At 35.1% G+C, this 18,623-nt stretch overlaps 1 protein-coding gene and 1 long non-coding RNA gene across 16 annotated transcripts in view; both read left to right on the forward strand.

Moving 5' to 3' along the window:
• Positions 1–18,623, forward strand: part of mrtfab (myocardin related transcription factor Ab) — a 70,564-nt gene that overhangs the window by 20,906 nt on the left and 31,035 nt on the right. For 6 of the 15 annotated variants that reach the window (XM_087275152.1, XM_087275158.1, XM_087275156.1 and 3 more), the window contains exon 1: positions 4,019–4,138. The exons of the other annotated variants lie outside the window; for them this stretch is intronic. In XM_087275152.1, the coding sequence (XP_087131278.1) occupies positions 4,123–4,138 (16 nt within the window). In that variant the 5' untranslated portion in view covers positions 4,019–4,122. Of the gene's footprint in view, positions 1–4,018; positions 4,139–18,623 lie in introns of those variants that run through there. 15 annotated transcript variants of the gene reach the window in all.
• LOC108191711 (uncharacterized) lies at positions 10,073–12,879 on the forward strand. Its single transcript, XR_015504054.1, has 6 exons — positions 10,073–10,969; positions 11,221–11,287; positions 11,386–11,492; positions 11,799–11,891; positions 12,004–12,084; positions 12,185–12,879. It is a non-coding gene; the product is annotated as an uncharacterized LOC108191711 (long non-coding RNA).

Below are 18,623 nucleotides of genomic sequence, written 5' to 3' on the forward strand. Positions count from 1 at the left end.
TCACCTACTGCACCTTTAAATTTGACATGTTTCCCCCCTACACGCAACTTTTGTGTAAGCGACTGCTTCACGTTGCGGTATCAGAATCCTTGCTTGTAAAATATAGCCATACTTTAGAATGCTTAGTTTCAGCAAATTAGATGAACGCGAACGTGCGTGTTGATGAATCTGAAGGGAGTTGCTCACCGGGTTTGCTGTACTGCGAGTGTTGTCTGTCTGTGTGTCTGTCTGTCTGTGTGTTTCTGTGTTTCTCTGTGTCTGTGTGCGCATGTGTGTGTGCGTGTGTTTCCTAGCAACCAGAGAAAAGGCCTGACATTGCTGACCATCGGTGTCCAAAGTCTCTTTAAGGCATTCTATGAGTGTTCTATAGTCTTTGCAGTGTCCGTATTCCTCAAAGCTGTTTAGAATTAAATGTTTAGAGATGGTATGACCAAAGTTCCTGTAAGAAGTCTGTAGTCTTTGGTACGTGCCTTTGATGTATACCTTGGCCACATTGTCCCCTGATAATGTCAATAGACTGGACTGTCTTGGCAACTGGCTGAATCTAAAGGAGGACTAAGCAAAATTGTTTCTACTTTATAATTAATGTTCTCAAATTGCAATACAACTTTACAATGAGTACAATCATTTGTATTTAATACTTTATTATTATTATTATTTATTTATTTATTTTTTATTATTATTTTCCAATTTCCTTATTTGCAATTCCTGTATTTTCGGAAAAAAAGTTTTTTTTGTATTGCACTTAGAATTCAACATGGAAATATTTTTTGTTTATTGGCATTGATTGTTTTGAAATTCAAATGGCACTTACATGTATTTTTATTTATTTAAACATGATTTATTACAAAAAAGTGTGATTAATTAGTTAATTTTTTGATCAATTGACAGCCCTAATTTTTATACAAAAACATGTTAGTCTTGACATGTTAGCCTCGATGTAAAAATTCTTCTGGTCTATGCATTGTGCATCTCTCATAGAGTTATGCAATGCACCAATTTCTTTAAACAGCAGGATGAATGTTCAACTCTTGTGGGCGTAGTACTCTAATGAAGTGTACATTAATAAAAATAAAATGGGCTGTTAAATCTGTGTCACGCAGAAAGACCCTTCAAAGTCTGTTCATTCAATCCTTTGATAAACAACAGACACTCAGTTTGACTTCAGGAAGCTAAGTGATTTAGAGAAGTGAAGGTTAAACAAGAGCCAGTAGGAAAAAAGTCAGACAAGCTGCAATATTTAAAAAAAATTTCCTTCCCACTCTAGACATGTTACGTGTTCATTCTGAATAACGTGTGAGATATTGTTATTACAGTATGTAAGTTTGCTGGTAGGTAGGTGACTGGAGTGATAGAACGTTGTTGTTTTTTTGTGAGAGACTCCAGAACTACAGGAATGCCAATTAAGAGTTAAAGCATGTCATGTAAGAGTACTGCAGAAACTCATGGCCTGCAGTCACCACTCCTTTCTTTCAGTCTTCAGCCCCCTGAGCTGCACTTCCTTAATGGTTTGATGGTGGTAGCAGACATGTCAATGCAGGACTTTTCCCTTTTCCTGCACAAAACAGAAGTGACAACCTTTACCGCTTATGGAAAACAAGACTGGCTTTTTGCATGCTTTTATCATTTGTCAAGTATAGAGCAAATAGGGATGCTCTGAAATGCTTAGTCACAGAATTATTTTGGATTTAAATAGCTTTATTTTTAGTTTTTTTACCAAAGATGAGCAGACACTGTTATAGGCTTTACTATAACCTGTCAATTAAAAAGAAAAGAATATAACATTTTAAAATAATGATCTATTAGTGCATGTGTTTACTAACATAAATAAACAAAGAAATTTGTATTTATTGCAGTATTTATTTATCTTTGTAACTATAGTTAATAAAAATAAAGTTGTTTGTGGTGATGCGCTGGCACAGTAGGTAGTGCTGTCGTCTTAAAGCAAGAAGGTCATCAGTTTGAGCCTCGGCTGGGTCAGTTGGCGTTTCTGTGTGTAGTTTGCATGTTCTCCCCATGTTAAAGTGAGTTTACTCTGGGTGCTCTGATTTCTCCCACAGTTCAAAGATGTGCGGTAAAGGTAAATTGGGTTGGATAAATTTTCTGTAGTGTATGAGTGTGAATGGATGTTTCCAAGAGATGGGTTACAGCTAAAAGGGCATCCGCTGCGTAAAACATATGCTTGATAAGTTGGCAGTTCATTCTGCTGTGGTGACCCCAGATTAATAAAGGAACCAAGCCAAAAAGAAAATGAATGAATGTGTGAAAAATGTTTAATATTAGTTTACACTGTAAAAAGTGTGTTCCACACAATATATTCATATTGCCAAAACACAAATTAAGCTAAGTGATCAAATTTAACTGGATTGAACATAAAACAATTAAGTTTTTCTAAAAAAAATCTAAGAATTGCATTGTTTGAGTTCATTTAAAATTTTTAATTCTCCTAAATTTGGGGTTGGAGGACAACTATTACTTATTATTAAGACAATTATATGGGGGCCATTATTATTTATGTTCAATCCACTTTAATTTGTGTAAACACTTAAGTTAACCTAATTTGTGTTGAGACAACATAAAGGAATTGGGTGGAACCCTGCATTGTTTACAGTGTGTATATATATATATATATATATATATACATATATATATATATATATATATATATATATATATATATATATATATATATATATATATATATATATATATATAAATATATATATATATATTATACTTGGGAAAACAATTTTAAACCTTTTTTTTCTCATAGTTGACAGGAAAAGGTTTGTCATTGAGTAAAAGTAAGCTAAAATTGAAATAAAAAAAAATCCTTAGAATAGAAATACTAGATGAACCAGATGACTAAAACTTGACTTTCCTGGCCCACAGGGTTCTGTTTTAACACTTACAAACATCATTCCTTCATGCTGGAGTGCTTCATCCTTCATGCTTCTAACCTCCTTGCACCACTTTTAACCTCTTTGCTCATTAGAATAAGAACAAAACAAAACTGAGCACTTTAAATTGTCTACCGACTCTTATATTGGGGTCTTTGTTTTTTTTATTCACTGATGTTAAATGCAGTGCAGTCTTTTGCTTTTGTTTATATTGAATTTACATGCAAGGGTGCTATCTAATAAGTAAAAATACTTTAATTTGCCCTAGACCATTTTAATGTGGTCACGTCATTAACCCAAAAACATTTCCTGCTTGTTGCCGAACTATTTCATAACTGTAACAAGAGACAATTTAATCATACCTTAATGTTAAAACAGCTATCATTACATAATTTATCAATATGTGGCTTTTTTTTTGGATTTTAGGAAGCTCTTGAAATTAAAAATTTAAAATAGGAAATATGTTGGGACCATTGTTTTTGTTTACATCCTTCAATATGGTCTATAGTTTTTTAATATATTCTCTTGGCAAGCCACTAAGTTTTTTTTTCCAAAATTGACAAGAATGAACAACATGCAACAAGAGTAATCACAAAAACTGTTCCAAGTGCATATGTTTTGGAAGTAAGAGCAGAGAGCTGTCCCAAACACTTGATTGCATAACTTTGTGTACAGAGCCGAAATCCTGGCTCTCAGAAAGCAGGCAGTGTAAAAGATGACAGAGAGGGCTAAAGGTGATCTGGAATGTGTTTTGGCTCCAGTTCCTGGCTTGTAGTCGGCACACGTTTATGTTTGTAGTAAACGAATGACCTCAAATCAGGACACAAAGTCCCCCCCCCCCCCCCTTCTCTTCTGGAATGAAAAAAAATATCTTCGAGGAGCGGGAAAAGGGAGTTGCTCAACACAGCTGAAAGCAGGGTCTGAAAGCAGCACTTAACCAGTAATAAGGAAGAAAGCGGCTCACAAATAGACACAAACAGTTGTACCAACACACCCTCGACTATAAGGCGTGCACACACACGCCGGTGCTGAGTGGAGGAAGGTGAGGGCCACAGACACACCCTGCTGTTCTTGGATCAGTTGAAAGAGTTATCTATGAGCCGAACACCCTGGAGTTCAGTCTTTTCAGCTTCATCCCGTGTTCGTTCTGCTGCCTGCTCTGGAAATAGATTAATAAGTTGTGGACAAGATTTGAATCCATATCCTTCTCTTGTGGAAGGATATGGCCATACATTCAGGTAGAGTACCTGCATTTTAATCTATTTATTACTTTTTTTGTAGTGTTAGATGTTTGCTGATGTGAAAGAAGTCATGTTGAGGTGAGGTGTGGTAACTGTGGTTGAGTTTGAACTAGTGAGCCAGCTGTTTGTGCTGTCCTGCACAGGATTTATTGCTGTTTGAACTGAAGTCTCGCTAAACCACAACATTTACTCATTCCTGAGCCAAAGCAGTCCACTCTCAGAGATTTTCCTTTTGCCATTGAATATGTTGGACATTTTTGTGTAGGCTGTTGTGGAATGTGGCTGATTGTTTTTTCCTTTGAATATTGATTGTAGTAATTATTGTAAGTTTATTTTATATTCAAAACTTTTTTATTTTAATAGATTTTTACATTCTAGAATTGTTTTAATTTGAAGTAATTTGTTTAAATAACTTTTTTTCATTGATTTAATTTAGTTATTTGTTTCTATTTAATTGATAGTTCACCCAAAAATGTTAATTTACTCTTGACAGTTTTTTTGTTTTGTTTTGTTAAACAAAAGAAAGGGAAACATTGACTTCCATAATATATATTTTTTATATATGGATATTTATGGATATTGGTTTTCAACATTCTTCACAATATCTACTTTTGTGATCAACAGAAAGTTAAGCAAAACATTGCTCAAGGGTGTTAAATGATGAAAGATTGTCATTTTCGAGTGAACTACCCCTTTAATCTATTTTTATTGCTTTTTAGTTCAAGTTTTTTCCTTGTGCATTTGACATTTTACAAGTTTATTGTTTATTTAATTAATAATAAAACATTTATAAAAACATTAAAAAATTTCTGCTTTTCAGTATAAATAAATGTTTCAATGAAATAGTAAACTTAAAGTGATGCTTGTTGGCTTAGGTTTTTATTTAAGATTTTACAATAAGTATTGATCAGTAACTCAAGATTCGCACTGCAAATGTGGTAAACAAGTGCTTTTAAGATGTCTTTACATAGAAAAGACTGATCTGTGCCTTTCAATTCGGCCATTATGGCACACAAAACCAGATTTATTTATGCCAGCTTTGGTTCTAGTATCATTTAGGAGAATCTTTGTAAATGCATTCATGCAACCTCCAGAATGCTATATGTTTATTTTATTACCAAAGTATGTTTTGCTTGTTTTACCTGACAACACTTCTGGGTGTACAAGGGACAGTAAGGCCAGGCGAAGGGTAATGGGATTTGGGTGTGATTCAGGTCAAACTTGAATGCACTGTCCATAACAAAAACTTTTAAAAGATGATCTTTTGTGCAAAAAAACGAGATTTCATTCATATGTGACACACCTCTAAACACTTGAGAGTGTCAAAGCACACTTACTTGTACCACCTGCTTCTACTTCTTTGTCTTTTATTGCTTTCATGCTTATAAGTGAATTTCTGATGCACTGTAGAAACCAAAATGTGAAAAGCCCATTCTGGAATAGCTCCAGCTGGAAGGGGCGGGATGCTTGGGTGATGGATAGAAGTTCTCTCTCTGTTCTTAAAACCATCTGTTTTCTCCCTCAGTGGGGAAAAGAACAAACTTCTTTTGGGATAGAACGTATGAGTCAACCACAGGGCAAGGAAACGTACAGACTTACTATGCCATGCTTGGTGCTGTGTTATAAATCAGCTCTTGGACAAGGAGGTTTGACAGAGTCCAGGCAAAAGTCAATGACTGATTATCTGTCAGATCCTCCTCCTCCAGATCGAGGTGCCTAGACGTGAAATATTAGATAAGACGCCAGCTATTTGGACTGTTTCGTATAGCTTCGGTACCAGCCACCAGGACAAGCTATTATTGATTTTTAAGGTGCGACTGATTGAAGACTTAGGGTCATTTTTCTGTCACACTGCCACAATAAACTTCAGCAATATTTCAGATAGTGAAATGCTTTTTTTGCACGTCTTTTTTGCTTTCCTCAACACATTAACTCAGCGCATCTCGTGTTTGCGCTGACTGTCTCAGAGTTGCTCGGTGGTTTTGTATGTTATGTAACATTTTATGGACGCTTGCCAAGTTAAACTCCAGCATGCTTACACAGGCACCGAACATTACAGGATGGAAGGGGGGAAAGAGCTTTGCATTAACTCGACACAACCAACAATTGGTTTTAATTCCTCAGCAGTCTCCAGGTTTATCTAGGCATCTTCTGTGTTGCATACTATCAGGTCAGGCGAATCACAACATAAACAAACTCACCAGTCGCATTGTGGTGATGATGATCAAATGACAGCAAGGATGAATGGGTAATTCAGGAACAGGGAAGCTTCCTAGCATTATCCGGCTTAGTTGTTATGAAAGAAGTATGCATACAGGCACAGACAGAACCTCTGGTAATAAAGTGGCCTTTATATGATTACATCAGTTTAGAGCTTTGATTTATTTGATTTGTTTTAAGTGCACTATGCCAGAACCAATATGCCTAATGTCCCTGAGCTATGAAAAGTGCTTTGTCAGCTAGACATCTACAGTCCTGTTTCTTATTTCAGTGAATCATGTCTGTATACAGCTAAGCAAGCAAACAGAATGTATATCACAGATTTCATGCCACTGCATATCATATATAGATTATTAGTCATTTTTTCATTTTTAGTTTGTAATTTAATAACTTTGGTAAAATAAAACCCATATAATTTAAACAAAAAAAAAGTTCAGTGTACTTCTACTTTCAATGGGGTAATGTTTAAATTGACTACATGCATTTCTTCTGACAAAAATGTAACTTTCTGTTATCAATAAAGACAGCTTTACGTTTTTCAAAACAAAAAATTTTATTGCGGAAAAAAAATGTAGGTAATGACTTTATAAATTATGACGACAGACATTCAAAGTTTAATTCTAAAATCAAAATATTAGCTTCGAATGTAAATATGATGTTATAAATGAACGGTCTGAATGACCATTCTAGTAGTTAAGAATTGTGCTAGTTTCAGTCTTAATCTCATGTTCAATTGATTGCATGTTAAATGTTAGAAAAAAATAACTTTTTCCGTGTATACGAAGTTCAAAATTCCAGTGAAAATAACATGAACTAGTAAAAATGAAACCATTGACACACACGAAATTACTTTGAGTTGAATAAAACATTTTGGCAAATGTAAAATTGTAAATCAATATTGTTAGAAGCTAGTGAAGTAGCTTGCAAAATATAACAAAATACATCCTGTTAGTTATATGCAGCCTTAGGAGGCCTCATTTATACATGACTGCATGCATTTTGTGCTTATGCGACCTGTGTGTCCCACGTTTTAACCCCTTTTTGCCTTGTATTTTTGTTGTTGCATGTCTTGAGCACGCAGTTGAAAAAAGTAAACTCCGAGCGGAAAAAGCGCGTTATGTCAGTCTGACCTTTTTCATTCTCTAATCAAATGAAAGCAGAGGCGGAGTTTCTGTTAAATCGTCTGTTTGTGTTGTCAAGACGACTACAGAGATTTTTAAAGATGGAGGAGAGATTGCGGTCACTCTTTTGAGTTATCCGGTGCTATATATGACTTAACAAATCTTGAATATCACAATATTATTAAATATTAAAATTATAACATTATCAGCAGCAACATTACGTACATACGCATTTTGTTATTGCCTAGCGACAAAAAATGCTTTTGGAACATAAAAGCACGTTTGGCCCATAGACTGTAAAATATATGGACGTAGTATCCGTGACGTCACCCATAGGTTTCTAAAGAGCGCAAAAGAAGCCACAAGTAGGCGTGGCCAACCGTCGCCATTTTGTTCGCGCGTCATCACACCCACGGCGGGATACCAAACAAGGGCAAAGAGGCGGAGAGTGAGCGGAGCTACAGACGCATGCTGCATTTTGCTTGGACCTGGTTCATACACCTGGTTTACTTTGGGAGAACGCTTAATACTTTATCACTTGTGACTCGTTTGTATTCTGACCACTTGTGCTTGCTTGTACACTATATCAATTAAGTGTTTAGTCTTTTAAAAACACTGCTGTAATACATTGAGCCACTAAACATTGTTCTTATGACGTTTCTCAACAGGAGGAAAACGCGAATTACATCCAAACACCTCAGATATAGTCTGTGTTAGTTAATGTAAGACTATTGATGAAATCCAGCATAACACTGTATGACAACGCTTCAGATGACTGATCTAGAGCCTACAGCTAATCAATTTGACAGATTCTGTAGTGCATTACAGCTCTAAATATAAATATAAACGATAAATGATCTTAAATAAATCAAATACATGTATAGAGATGGTGTATAAGTATATAACTTTACTCACATGGGAAACGGAGGCCACGTGAATGGTTTGTGTGCACAATTAAGTGCATTCAGCATGACATTCCATCAAATAATTGTAGGAAACAAGTCCAAAAGGCAGCTGACTGTGTAAAGCCACATAAAACAACACAGAAATACGATAAATATGCCGAGTTCAGTGGCTAATCTGCCGGATTCAGCTGAGGTGACATGACGGCGACCAACGAGACCTAGCTGTCACTCAAGTGGCCACGCCCTTAATTATGCAAACTTAATATAACTTAATATAAAGGAAACGGATGAGTTATAAAAAAATTCACCCCCCTCACAGTTGTCATGAAGGGTAATATTAGCTGTATTAACCAAAATCTTTTTTTGTACCAGGCTGTAAACACCTTTTTTTCTGCTGTAAAGTTGGCCATTCTAAATGTGGGCTCAATTTAAATTTGCTCTGTTTTGGAGCCAGGAGCGGCCAGGACTAGCGGAATTTCGGATGAATTGCAGTTTTAGTTACTTCCGTATTTGCTTCCTGAGAGAGAGCGGGAGGTTGCCGCTTGGTTTGGCCTTATCGGCCCTCTAGACCATAAAATTAGTGGCTTAAACTGATCCATGAACATCAAAATCCCATTTTACAACACATGAGAGTGTCAACTTTGTAAGCATGTTCATAATCCTGAAAGAAAGGAGAAAACAATCTTAACAGAATTGTGATCCAGTTTTTTTCTAGTTTATTTTTAACATTTATTTTGCCCTCACAGAAATACATTGTGTATTCAATATTTTATTTAAGTAGAAATAATAATAGTTTTAAATAGTAGTAATAGTCACTGTTTTGTTTAACAGACTTAAAATTGAAAAAAAGAAGAAAAAAAAAGAAACGTGTGTATCATTAATATTTAAGCTTCTGAACATAAACAGGCACACAATTACATACACTCTTATCAACTACACTGTTGTCGTCTGTTCACTGTTTCGTCAGCCGTTGAGCAGTTCTTTATGGTTGAATTTATAACATACCCTGGCTCATTCACAAATCAGCGGTTGTAAATTGATTGAACATGGTTATATAAAGGACATTGTTTTCTGGTCGTATCTTTCTCAGATAACACCTTCAGATAACACCTTGGTTGCTTTATTTTTTTGATTCTCACTAATTTCTCTGTAAAAATAACAAAAACAGAAACATTTCATGTAAAGTAAGTGTTTGTGTATTCCTGTTTGTTACACTTGTGTGGCACATTTATAAAGGTTGCAAAGATAATGACCAGTGTGACAACTTGGCGACTCTCCCAACAAACATGTCATGTCAGGTCAGGTTTTTTCAAGTTTGAAAGAATGTGCATCCATTGTTTCATCCCAGGTAGATGTCAAAGGTAATGTTACTACAAATCAGCAAACAGGCATAGAGAAAGCTTCAACAATACCATCCAGTTTTCTTAATGAAATGTTTATTAATTTAACTTAATTTTGTCATTGATATTTCTAATTTTAATAATATAATTATACTATTTACAGTATATTACACCAGTATATTAAAATATTTTAAACATTTTTATATTATCATTTATTGATGATATTTATTTATATTATTTATCATCATATATTATTTTATAATAGATATTTACCTTTAGTCATTTAGCAGACGCTAAGCGACTTTCAATCAAGAGGCAGTACACACAACAATAATACAAAGGAACTGTTCGGGCTTAGATAAGTGCTAGAGTAAGGAGTTTAAAGGGTCATGAAACACCAAAACACATTTTTGAGCTGTTGACGTACACTGTAATAAGTCATTTCGGGGCCTTGTAGATTTCATTAATATTAATACGTACACTTTATTTAATAAATTAAATGTTCTGATTTTAGGGCATATTTTTACTTTGAAATTACTTAAAAGTGTCTGTAATAAAATCTAATTAATTTTCTTATCAGAATTTAGCTATTATTTTTGAATAATTTCAAAAAGGGAAAATATTAGTTAAATCCAACGTGATAAAAATGAGCATTTCCAAATTAGCCAGGGCCACAACGCCAAGCCAAAGAAACGCTGCCCTCGCCAGATACACGAGTGATGAGTGCCTGTCATGACCCGGAGGTGGACATCTCGGCAATTGTCAAATGACATTTTAAAATACGTACCATCTTTAGAAACAAACCGCAGAATTGAGTTTTAAACAACTACATTCTCGCTTGAACAACCGTTAAAACTTTATTTTATGGTACATTTAGAGCAATATTTGATTATTGTATTGGTTCTGTTCAGTACTTGTGTGGGATTGAATCAGATTGAACTGTTTGCTGGGAGATCGGGGATCTTTTTATCGCACTAAACCTTATACTCATCTGCATGTATTGTGTACTATAGCTAGTGTATAAATGCATGTGGCTGCGTTACAATGAAATGCTAATCAATCATATTAATGTTTTACGTTATTATACAAAAAGGCAATCTGTTTCGGGTGGCATCCGACTCTTACAATTCATTTAAGAGAGCCGATTCCTAGAACCGAACCGAGTCATTTGACTCTTTCATCAGACAACACAGAAAGCCTGCATTGTGAACTTGTCATGGTCTCATCCAAAGCAATTTATCGGTAAGTGTTGAAATGTCCAACTCTTTTAATTAAATGATTGTTATATATATTTCTGTATAGCACGTAATTCACCAAGTAACTTTAGCTACTTTTGTCACGTTGTTTATTAACAGACGGTTTTAGCACATTTATAAACGAAGTTAACAGAAGGTGTTTGTAACGTTAATGCTAATTTTGAGGTATTAGACACTGTTTGAGTTTTTAAAAAATGAATTTTCTGTTAACTTAGAGTTAACTGTGTTCTATTTCAGCACCACATTGAGTTAAAGTGACCACAGAGGTTTAGTGAGCACTGAGGAATAAAGTAACGTAAGCGAGGTAAGCACTGGCCTTCATTTCATTATGACCCTCATTATCAAACCATAACAAAAATGATATTGTCTAACGCTATTTACTAATTAGAACTTCTTGTATAGTGTCAAAGAGACAGACCAGATGCATCAACCGGCAAGTCTGTATCAGGAAACATGACTGACCACGAATGGATAACTGTCTAGGTTGCAAGCAGGAGATACATGTTACAGTTAAGTATTTCAGCTACAACATACTGTTAAATCACAGTAGCCATATTGCCATTAATGGTAACTTTAAGTTCTTACAAGAGAATACGATGCAAACACAGAAATGGGCCTTACTATCTACCTTGAAGTCACATATGGCTGTAATTTCACAGTAATTAAGTGTAAAACAAATCGCAGTGGCTTACTGTGAAAGTAATACAGTAATAATATTATTATTAGTCAGTAATTTACTGTTAACTTAGGATCAAATATTTTAGTGTATCAAAAAATATATATATTTTTTTTCTTCTCTCATTTGGTTTATTAAGTGAGTGCTGTATTTGAGAGAGAAGCCACTGTGCACTGTGGACCTTTAAAGCTGCTGAGGAGCTCTTGGAGTAGACAGAGATCTGAGACTAAAGGTAGAGTTTCTGACATTAATCATGTTTACAGTCTCTGACAGTATAACATAACATAATAACAGATAATAACATATTTTCTCTTTTTTTCCTTTTTTTTCCTACTGTTGTTCAGTGTTGTTGGACAATGAAAAACTGACAGGAACTAAACAGCTTGTGATGGCAGTAATGTTGACATGAACGGGGCCTTTTACAAGTGATTGCCTAAAGACACCATCATCATCATCATTATCATCATCATCATCATCATCATCTTCGAAGGTGTTAAAAGTTCTAATAAACCTTATCTTTACTAGGCTCAAGCCCCAGCTGGACTGTTTTGGCCCAAGGTATCCGATCAAGTGACTGTTGAAATGCGACTGGCCCTAGCGCATTGGCACGCTAACTTAAGGCGCAAGAGTGGAAACACAGCTCTTGACTACATTTCCAGAGCTTGTGTCCTCCTGGGTTTGACCTATGCATTTTAGTTGTGACTAAGAATGGTGTTTTACAAGTGACTGTCTAGTAAACACTGAAAGAGATTAAAGGGTAGTATTATCATGAACTGCTGTGTCCTCTTTGCCTCAATGAATTCATTCATTATTCAGGCAAACAATACTTTTCATGCATTAAATCAGATAAATTTCACTTTAAGTGTATTGTTTTAAACAATATTGTTTAATGTCCAGTTGTTTAAAACTATGCTGTTTAAAAACATTATCAGAGTCTTAGTTATGATTATTAGTTTGTTTAAATGTACAGTTTTTATTGTGTATAATATGAAGAGATTGTTGTTATTCTGTTTTGTGGCTCCACACTGCTCAACAGGCTCCGCTAATTTGAGCTAAAATCAATTAAATTTTACTCTGTCCATACTTGTTGAATTTAATTAATATTGCTTGTAATGTTACCTCAATTTTATTGTGTAGACAAAGTATTATTGTCTAGAGTTGATGAACAGGCTCCACACATTTAATGTTAAATCTAAATAAAAACATTGAGTAGTTTTCATTAACATTGTGTCGGTTTTTCGGTTCAATTAAATTAATATTTTTGTTTAAAATTTCTTTAAGTACTGTTTGTGGTTACTCAATTCAAATGACTAATTTTAAATAAGCTAATTTAATTAATTGTTACCTAATCCATTTATGTTGAATTTATTTAATAATATTGCTTGTAATCTGTTACCTCAAATTTATTAAGTAGATTTGGGGTATTATTTTTTTACAGTGTATATGTGTCCCACACTGCTAAAATCACTATTAGGACACATATATTTCACTAAAAAGTGATTATTTCGAGCAAATTCATACTTCTCGTTTGAAACGAATTTTTGAAGCTGCGTCACAGTGATAAGATCTTAGCGTGTATTCCAGTGTGTAGACTGGACATCTTTTCCTGGGAGTACCTTGTAACGTCTTCGAGTGTGCTGCATTCATTCATGAGTAAGACTTGGTTCAAACCAATCAGCGCGCTCTATTTTGTATAGGTTGTAACTTCATTAATGTGCATGATAGCTTCGAAGACCTTTTTACCTGTTACAGTGTTCAGACGGCAGAGAGGCGTCACGTTGTGTTGCCAAAACAAGCTAGAGAACAAGAATTGTTTGGAGATACGGGTTGTCGGTGTTGCGTTTATAATTTGCTGTAGTGAAGGTTTTGTTTTCATTTTCCCTCTGTGAGAGTGCTGCTACTCGTGTGAATTACAGTGCATGCAACAGAAATACGTGTCTAAGGGACATTTTTTTTACCCGAGAGCTTTTCTCATCTGGAAATGATGAAATTCGTTTTTGCCGCTCGTCTCCTTTTAATAAAGAGGCGGCTCCAGTGTGTGTTGATTGTCCTGTCTCTACAGATTTGGTAAGGGATCAGTGTCCTAGTTTGTAAATTCAGATAGCAAGGTTAGTTTGTATCATGAGTAGGGTTGGGTACGGAAACTCGGAATCGGTATGCACCGGATCAAATCAGCATATGAATTTCGGTGCCTAATTTCGGTGCTGTTACAAGAACGTAAAGCAGGTCGCGCACCAGAAGTGCCGCTCGGCAACGCGCAGCGCCATGCATTTAAGAATTTGCAAGTCAGCGGCTGTCTGCCGTCATGACGGTTCATATTTCGGCCATGCCACAGAGCGCCATCTGAATATTTTCATTTTAAATAAAATGCAAATGTGCACGTCTGGTGTGTGATACTATTAACTGTCATGTGCGCGCCGTGCCGCGGCTCTGAGCGGCGCATCTGCTGTGTGACGCGCTTAAAAAGCGTAAAGGGGTGCATTAAAGACACACATGAGTAAGCATTGTGTCACACTATCTTGTAATGTTTAATTCTAAACAGCTTTGAGGGATACAGATTTCAGCGATGTCTGGCATTTGTTATTGTAGCTTATAGAAGGCAAAGAGCACAGTACGGCGCATGTGGTGAGCGACTTGCTTCATCAACACGCAAGATCGCGTTCATCTAATTTGCTTAAACTAAGCATTCTACAGTATGCCCATATTTTGCAAGCAAGAATCTGACACACCAACACGCAACAGAAGTTGCGTGTAAGGGAGAAACACATCAAACTTATAAAATGTGAGGGCTCATGAAATCACCTTAAAGGTGAGAAATGGACCATCTCTGACAGCTTGTGACATCATCTGGCACATTATCTGAGTACATTTACCTGGACACCAATACTCTGATTTTAATATGATTAAGACAATACTCAAAAAGATCAAGATCAGAAGTCTAACACGTAAACAGTGAATTTTTCATATCTTAAAGTACCACAGACACAAACTGCGGAGGAAACATTTATAGGATGGTGACTCAATGACATTGATTGTTCTGTGTTATAAAATGTAACTGGGAATTATGAATGTAACATTCAAAAAGCAACTCATGTAAACACCTGAGTCATATTATTGTCTTATTCAGATTAAGGCAAATCAATAGATCCCTGATGTCCATGTAAAAGTAGTCACAAGCCCTAAACCCAGAAAAAAAGGTGCTCCTGATTTTGATGACAGCTTTTCCACAGATTAGTAGTAAGCTCATGTAATGTTAATGGCATAATGCAGCAAATGATCAAAAGAAATATATTAATGCAATTCAAATAAATAAAATATGAATTGATGTTTACTTTAAACTTATTATAAATATATATTTATATTGTTTAATTATAATGATAGTGATATATAATTTTCTTTTTTTTTTTTTTTGTCTATTAATTTTGTGTCTAAAAGGTATCGGTTCAGGCACCAGTACCATTTTAAAAGTATCGATTTAGCACCAGTATCGAAAAAAAAAAAAGATACCCAACCCTAATCGTGAGCATTACTCTTTCAGTGTTTAAAGACAGACCTTAGTCAAATGATTTTTAAGGTAACAAAGTTTACTGTACGTTAATATCACCACAATATTATGACTAAAAAATCTGCTGTAAAAGCTGCTTTCCGAGTGTAAACATGTAAGCACCACAGTCAAACTATTTCCGTCATGTAGGATTTTTGTTGCATTTTGTAAAAGGAATAACACACGGCTTTCTGATGCTACCTACCGAGTGCATCTAAGTCACTGAGAAATGCAGATGGTTTTTTCTCTCATTTGCAATGGGGTAACAAACATTGCATGAAAAAAAAAATGATTCGATTTAAATATCTCACTTGTCACGAGGGGCATGAATGCAATTCCTGAATGAAAGAGCCAATCTGCAGTTAAAGTCCACCATTTAATAATTTTATTACTGATGGTCATGTAAACACAGTCACTGTCTTTATCCCCTGCGTCTGTGTGTTTGTTTTGCCTCTGTGAAAATCTGCACGTGCCCAAACCAACACTCCCATTTTTATGCAAATTTTTACAGACCTTCCCTCTTTCCCTCCTCTGACACTCCCTCTAAACAGAGCTGAACACGCCCACTTCCACTCTCACTCAGCACAGCAGAGATTTCTTTAATTATGTCATTTGACATGCAATGACACGCAGTCAAATATTTCGCCGAACAGATCAGCCATTTTTGATTTTGATGCTCATAAACAATCATAATGTCCTCGTGCTGCAGGAATTAGGAGGTTTGCTGAAGGTGCACAGCTTTCTTGGGTAGTGCAAGGTTATAATAGTTTTGGATTTTTCATTAGTTTTAGTTTCTATTTCGTTTTGACTTTGTTTTCAAATTCAGTTAGTTTTTATTAGTTTTAGAGGCAGATTTACTAGTTTTTATTAGTTTCTATATTTTAAAATGTCTTAGTTTTAGTTTAGTTTTTATTAGTTTCAGTATTAGTTTCAGTTTTTTTTCTGAATGAGAATATTTGTTATGTGCAAGATACAAAATCAACAGAATAAATATTGTATTATAAAAACTCAGCCACACATTTTTTGAAACATGTATTCAGAGAACACATAAACACTATCATCATATATAATAAGTGTGTGTATTATGTGTGTATTATCAGATTCCTGGAACTGGATTGGAGAGGTGTTATCCACATCATGTCCATTATAAATTTGTAGAAGTTATACATTAAAAAATACCCTTAAATATAAATTTGTAGTACTACTTCAGTGAACTTGAACAAGTATATTAAAATCCATTAATTTCCCAGAGTTGTATTTTTTTCAAAGTGTGCTTTAAAATTTAAAAATAAGTTAAATCTTTGTAGACTAGAAATATATGTACAGTATATCATTCATTTTTAAAATGTGGGCAATACATTATAGACTGATTTTATTTAACAAATATTATATTAATATTATTTTTAATTCAACTATGGAGTGCAGCTATAGGGGGCCTACAAGACATTGTGGCCAGGGGCCTCTGAATTATTAATCCGGGCTTGGTTATGGGAAATTCAGATTTCTAATGTGGATGTTAGGACTCAACATTATGTAGTCAGCAATGGTAATTTCAGTCAGTTAAAACATCATCATGATCTGAAAAATGTCTTACAGTAAAGTTTTTTACTAACTGTAAACCCAACTGAATCATGCTTCACTTATTTAAACTCCATTACAATTGTCTGTTATGAAATAAACTTATGTTTTTTCTCCAGGTCCTCTCATTTAAGCCCTCGGTTTACCCGCGCTGCAGTTCAGTTCAAGTTCAGTTCAGTCACAGAAGGCTGTACTGTTTGTGTTTGGTTCACAGAATCACGCATGCGCAATATTATCGGTTCACCGCTTCTCAATGTAACTAGAGTCAGAGGGGGCATTAGGCTTGTTATAAAGTAAGAAGTGGGTGGACAAGTGCTTACTGGAGACGCAAATCGTTTTAAATGATTGAGTTCAATTTGGTGAAATAGTTCTACCGGTTCACTCAGAAGATTCGGTCAAAAAGATTTGTTCGCGATTGCGATACAGAAATAAAACCCATTATTGGGCACAAATGTGTTAAAGTTATACTTTTAAGTCTTTGTATTTAATGCTGTCACCATGCTGCTGTTATGTCCACGCGTTGTTTTTGTCGTGGGAGCAACAGCGAGGATGACTCGAGGAGAACCGGCTCGATCTGGCCAATGGCAGCAGGAGACTCTGAGGTGCGAAAGGGTCAAACACAAACACCTGCAGCGCGAATTATATTTACTTCTAAAAGGCTTACAGTAAGATTATGTATTAAATACCATTACAAAAAGTAAAACGAAGGAGGTTTTTAATATAATTTTAGTTCGTTTCAGTTAGTTTTGTATTTGCACAATACAGTTTCAGTTAGTTCTAGATTTTGAAAAAACTCGTTTTTATTTTTATTTCAGTTAACAACAATTATTTTACATTTTAGTTTTCGTTTTTTCATTAGTTTTCGTTAACTATAATAACCTTGGCCTAGTGAGGGGTTTGCTTCTTTAATAAACTACGACAGTTTGCATTCACTGTACAGTAAGAATGATTAATTAATCCATACGAAACAGTCCCTTAAAAGTCACATCTCGCTTTCAGTTTCGGACTCGAGCATGTTTTGCACTCACACACAAGCGTACCGCGCCAAAGCCCAAGTGAACCGCGCTCAGGTCTGGCTAAGTGAACCGTGCCTGAGCCCGATTCAGCACACTCGCACTTCTCAAACGACACGGTTCGAATAGCATAGTGTGAGTAGGCCCTAAGTGTCCAGTGTTTCTACAAGTGGTTTGTCAAACCCCCTTACCTTTGTCAAGCACACTTCATAAATACACAATTTATGAATAATAATGTAATATATAGTACTAATTATATTAATATCATTAACACATATTTTATAAATAATATAATTTATGTAAAATATTTATATTAAAATAAAAATTTCCTCACCTTGAGGCTGGTAATTTTTTCAACAGTATGATGAAAACTGCACAGCACTGTGTTCATTTATACACAATTTTTTTAGCAGCACAATTCTTTTTCATACCCAGGGTGTCCAGTTTATTTTGAACTAAAAGGTTTTGCATTACGTGTTTAGAAAAATCTTGTTGCTTTGAAGAAAACAAAAAAGCATTTGTTTGAGGTTTAACGACAGGTTAGTCCAACATGTGATAATGTCAAAATACATTAAAAAAGCAGTTATAATTTCAGAGGTGTCAGAATATAGGGCAGGAGGTAGAGAGGATTGGATGAAATGAGTTCAGAAGGATGTTATGTAACGAGAAGAACTTGGATGTGAATCACTCTTTTTCACTCCTCTTTTTCTCTCCTCCCATAACCTATTTGCTGTGCTCAATCTAGCATCCTTTCTGCTGTTAGCCGCTTATATTTCTTGAGTCAAGCTGCTGGCCTGATTTTCAGAGTAGCCTCTTATTTCTTTAGTTT

This window comes from Danio rerio, chromosome 12 (genome assembly GCF_052040795.2).
Source record: "Danio rerio strain M-AB ecotype USA chromosome 12, GRCz13ab, whole genome shotgun sequence".
Lineage (NCBI taxonomy): Eukaryota > Metazoa > Chordata > Actinopteri > Cypriniformes > Danionidae > Danio > Danio rerio.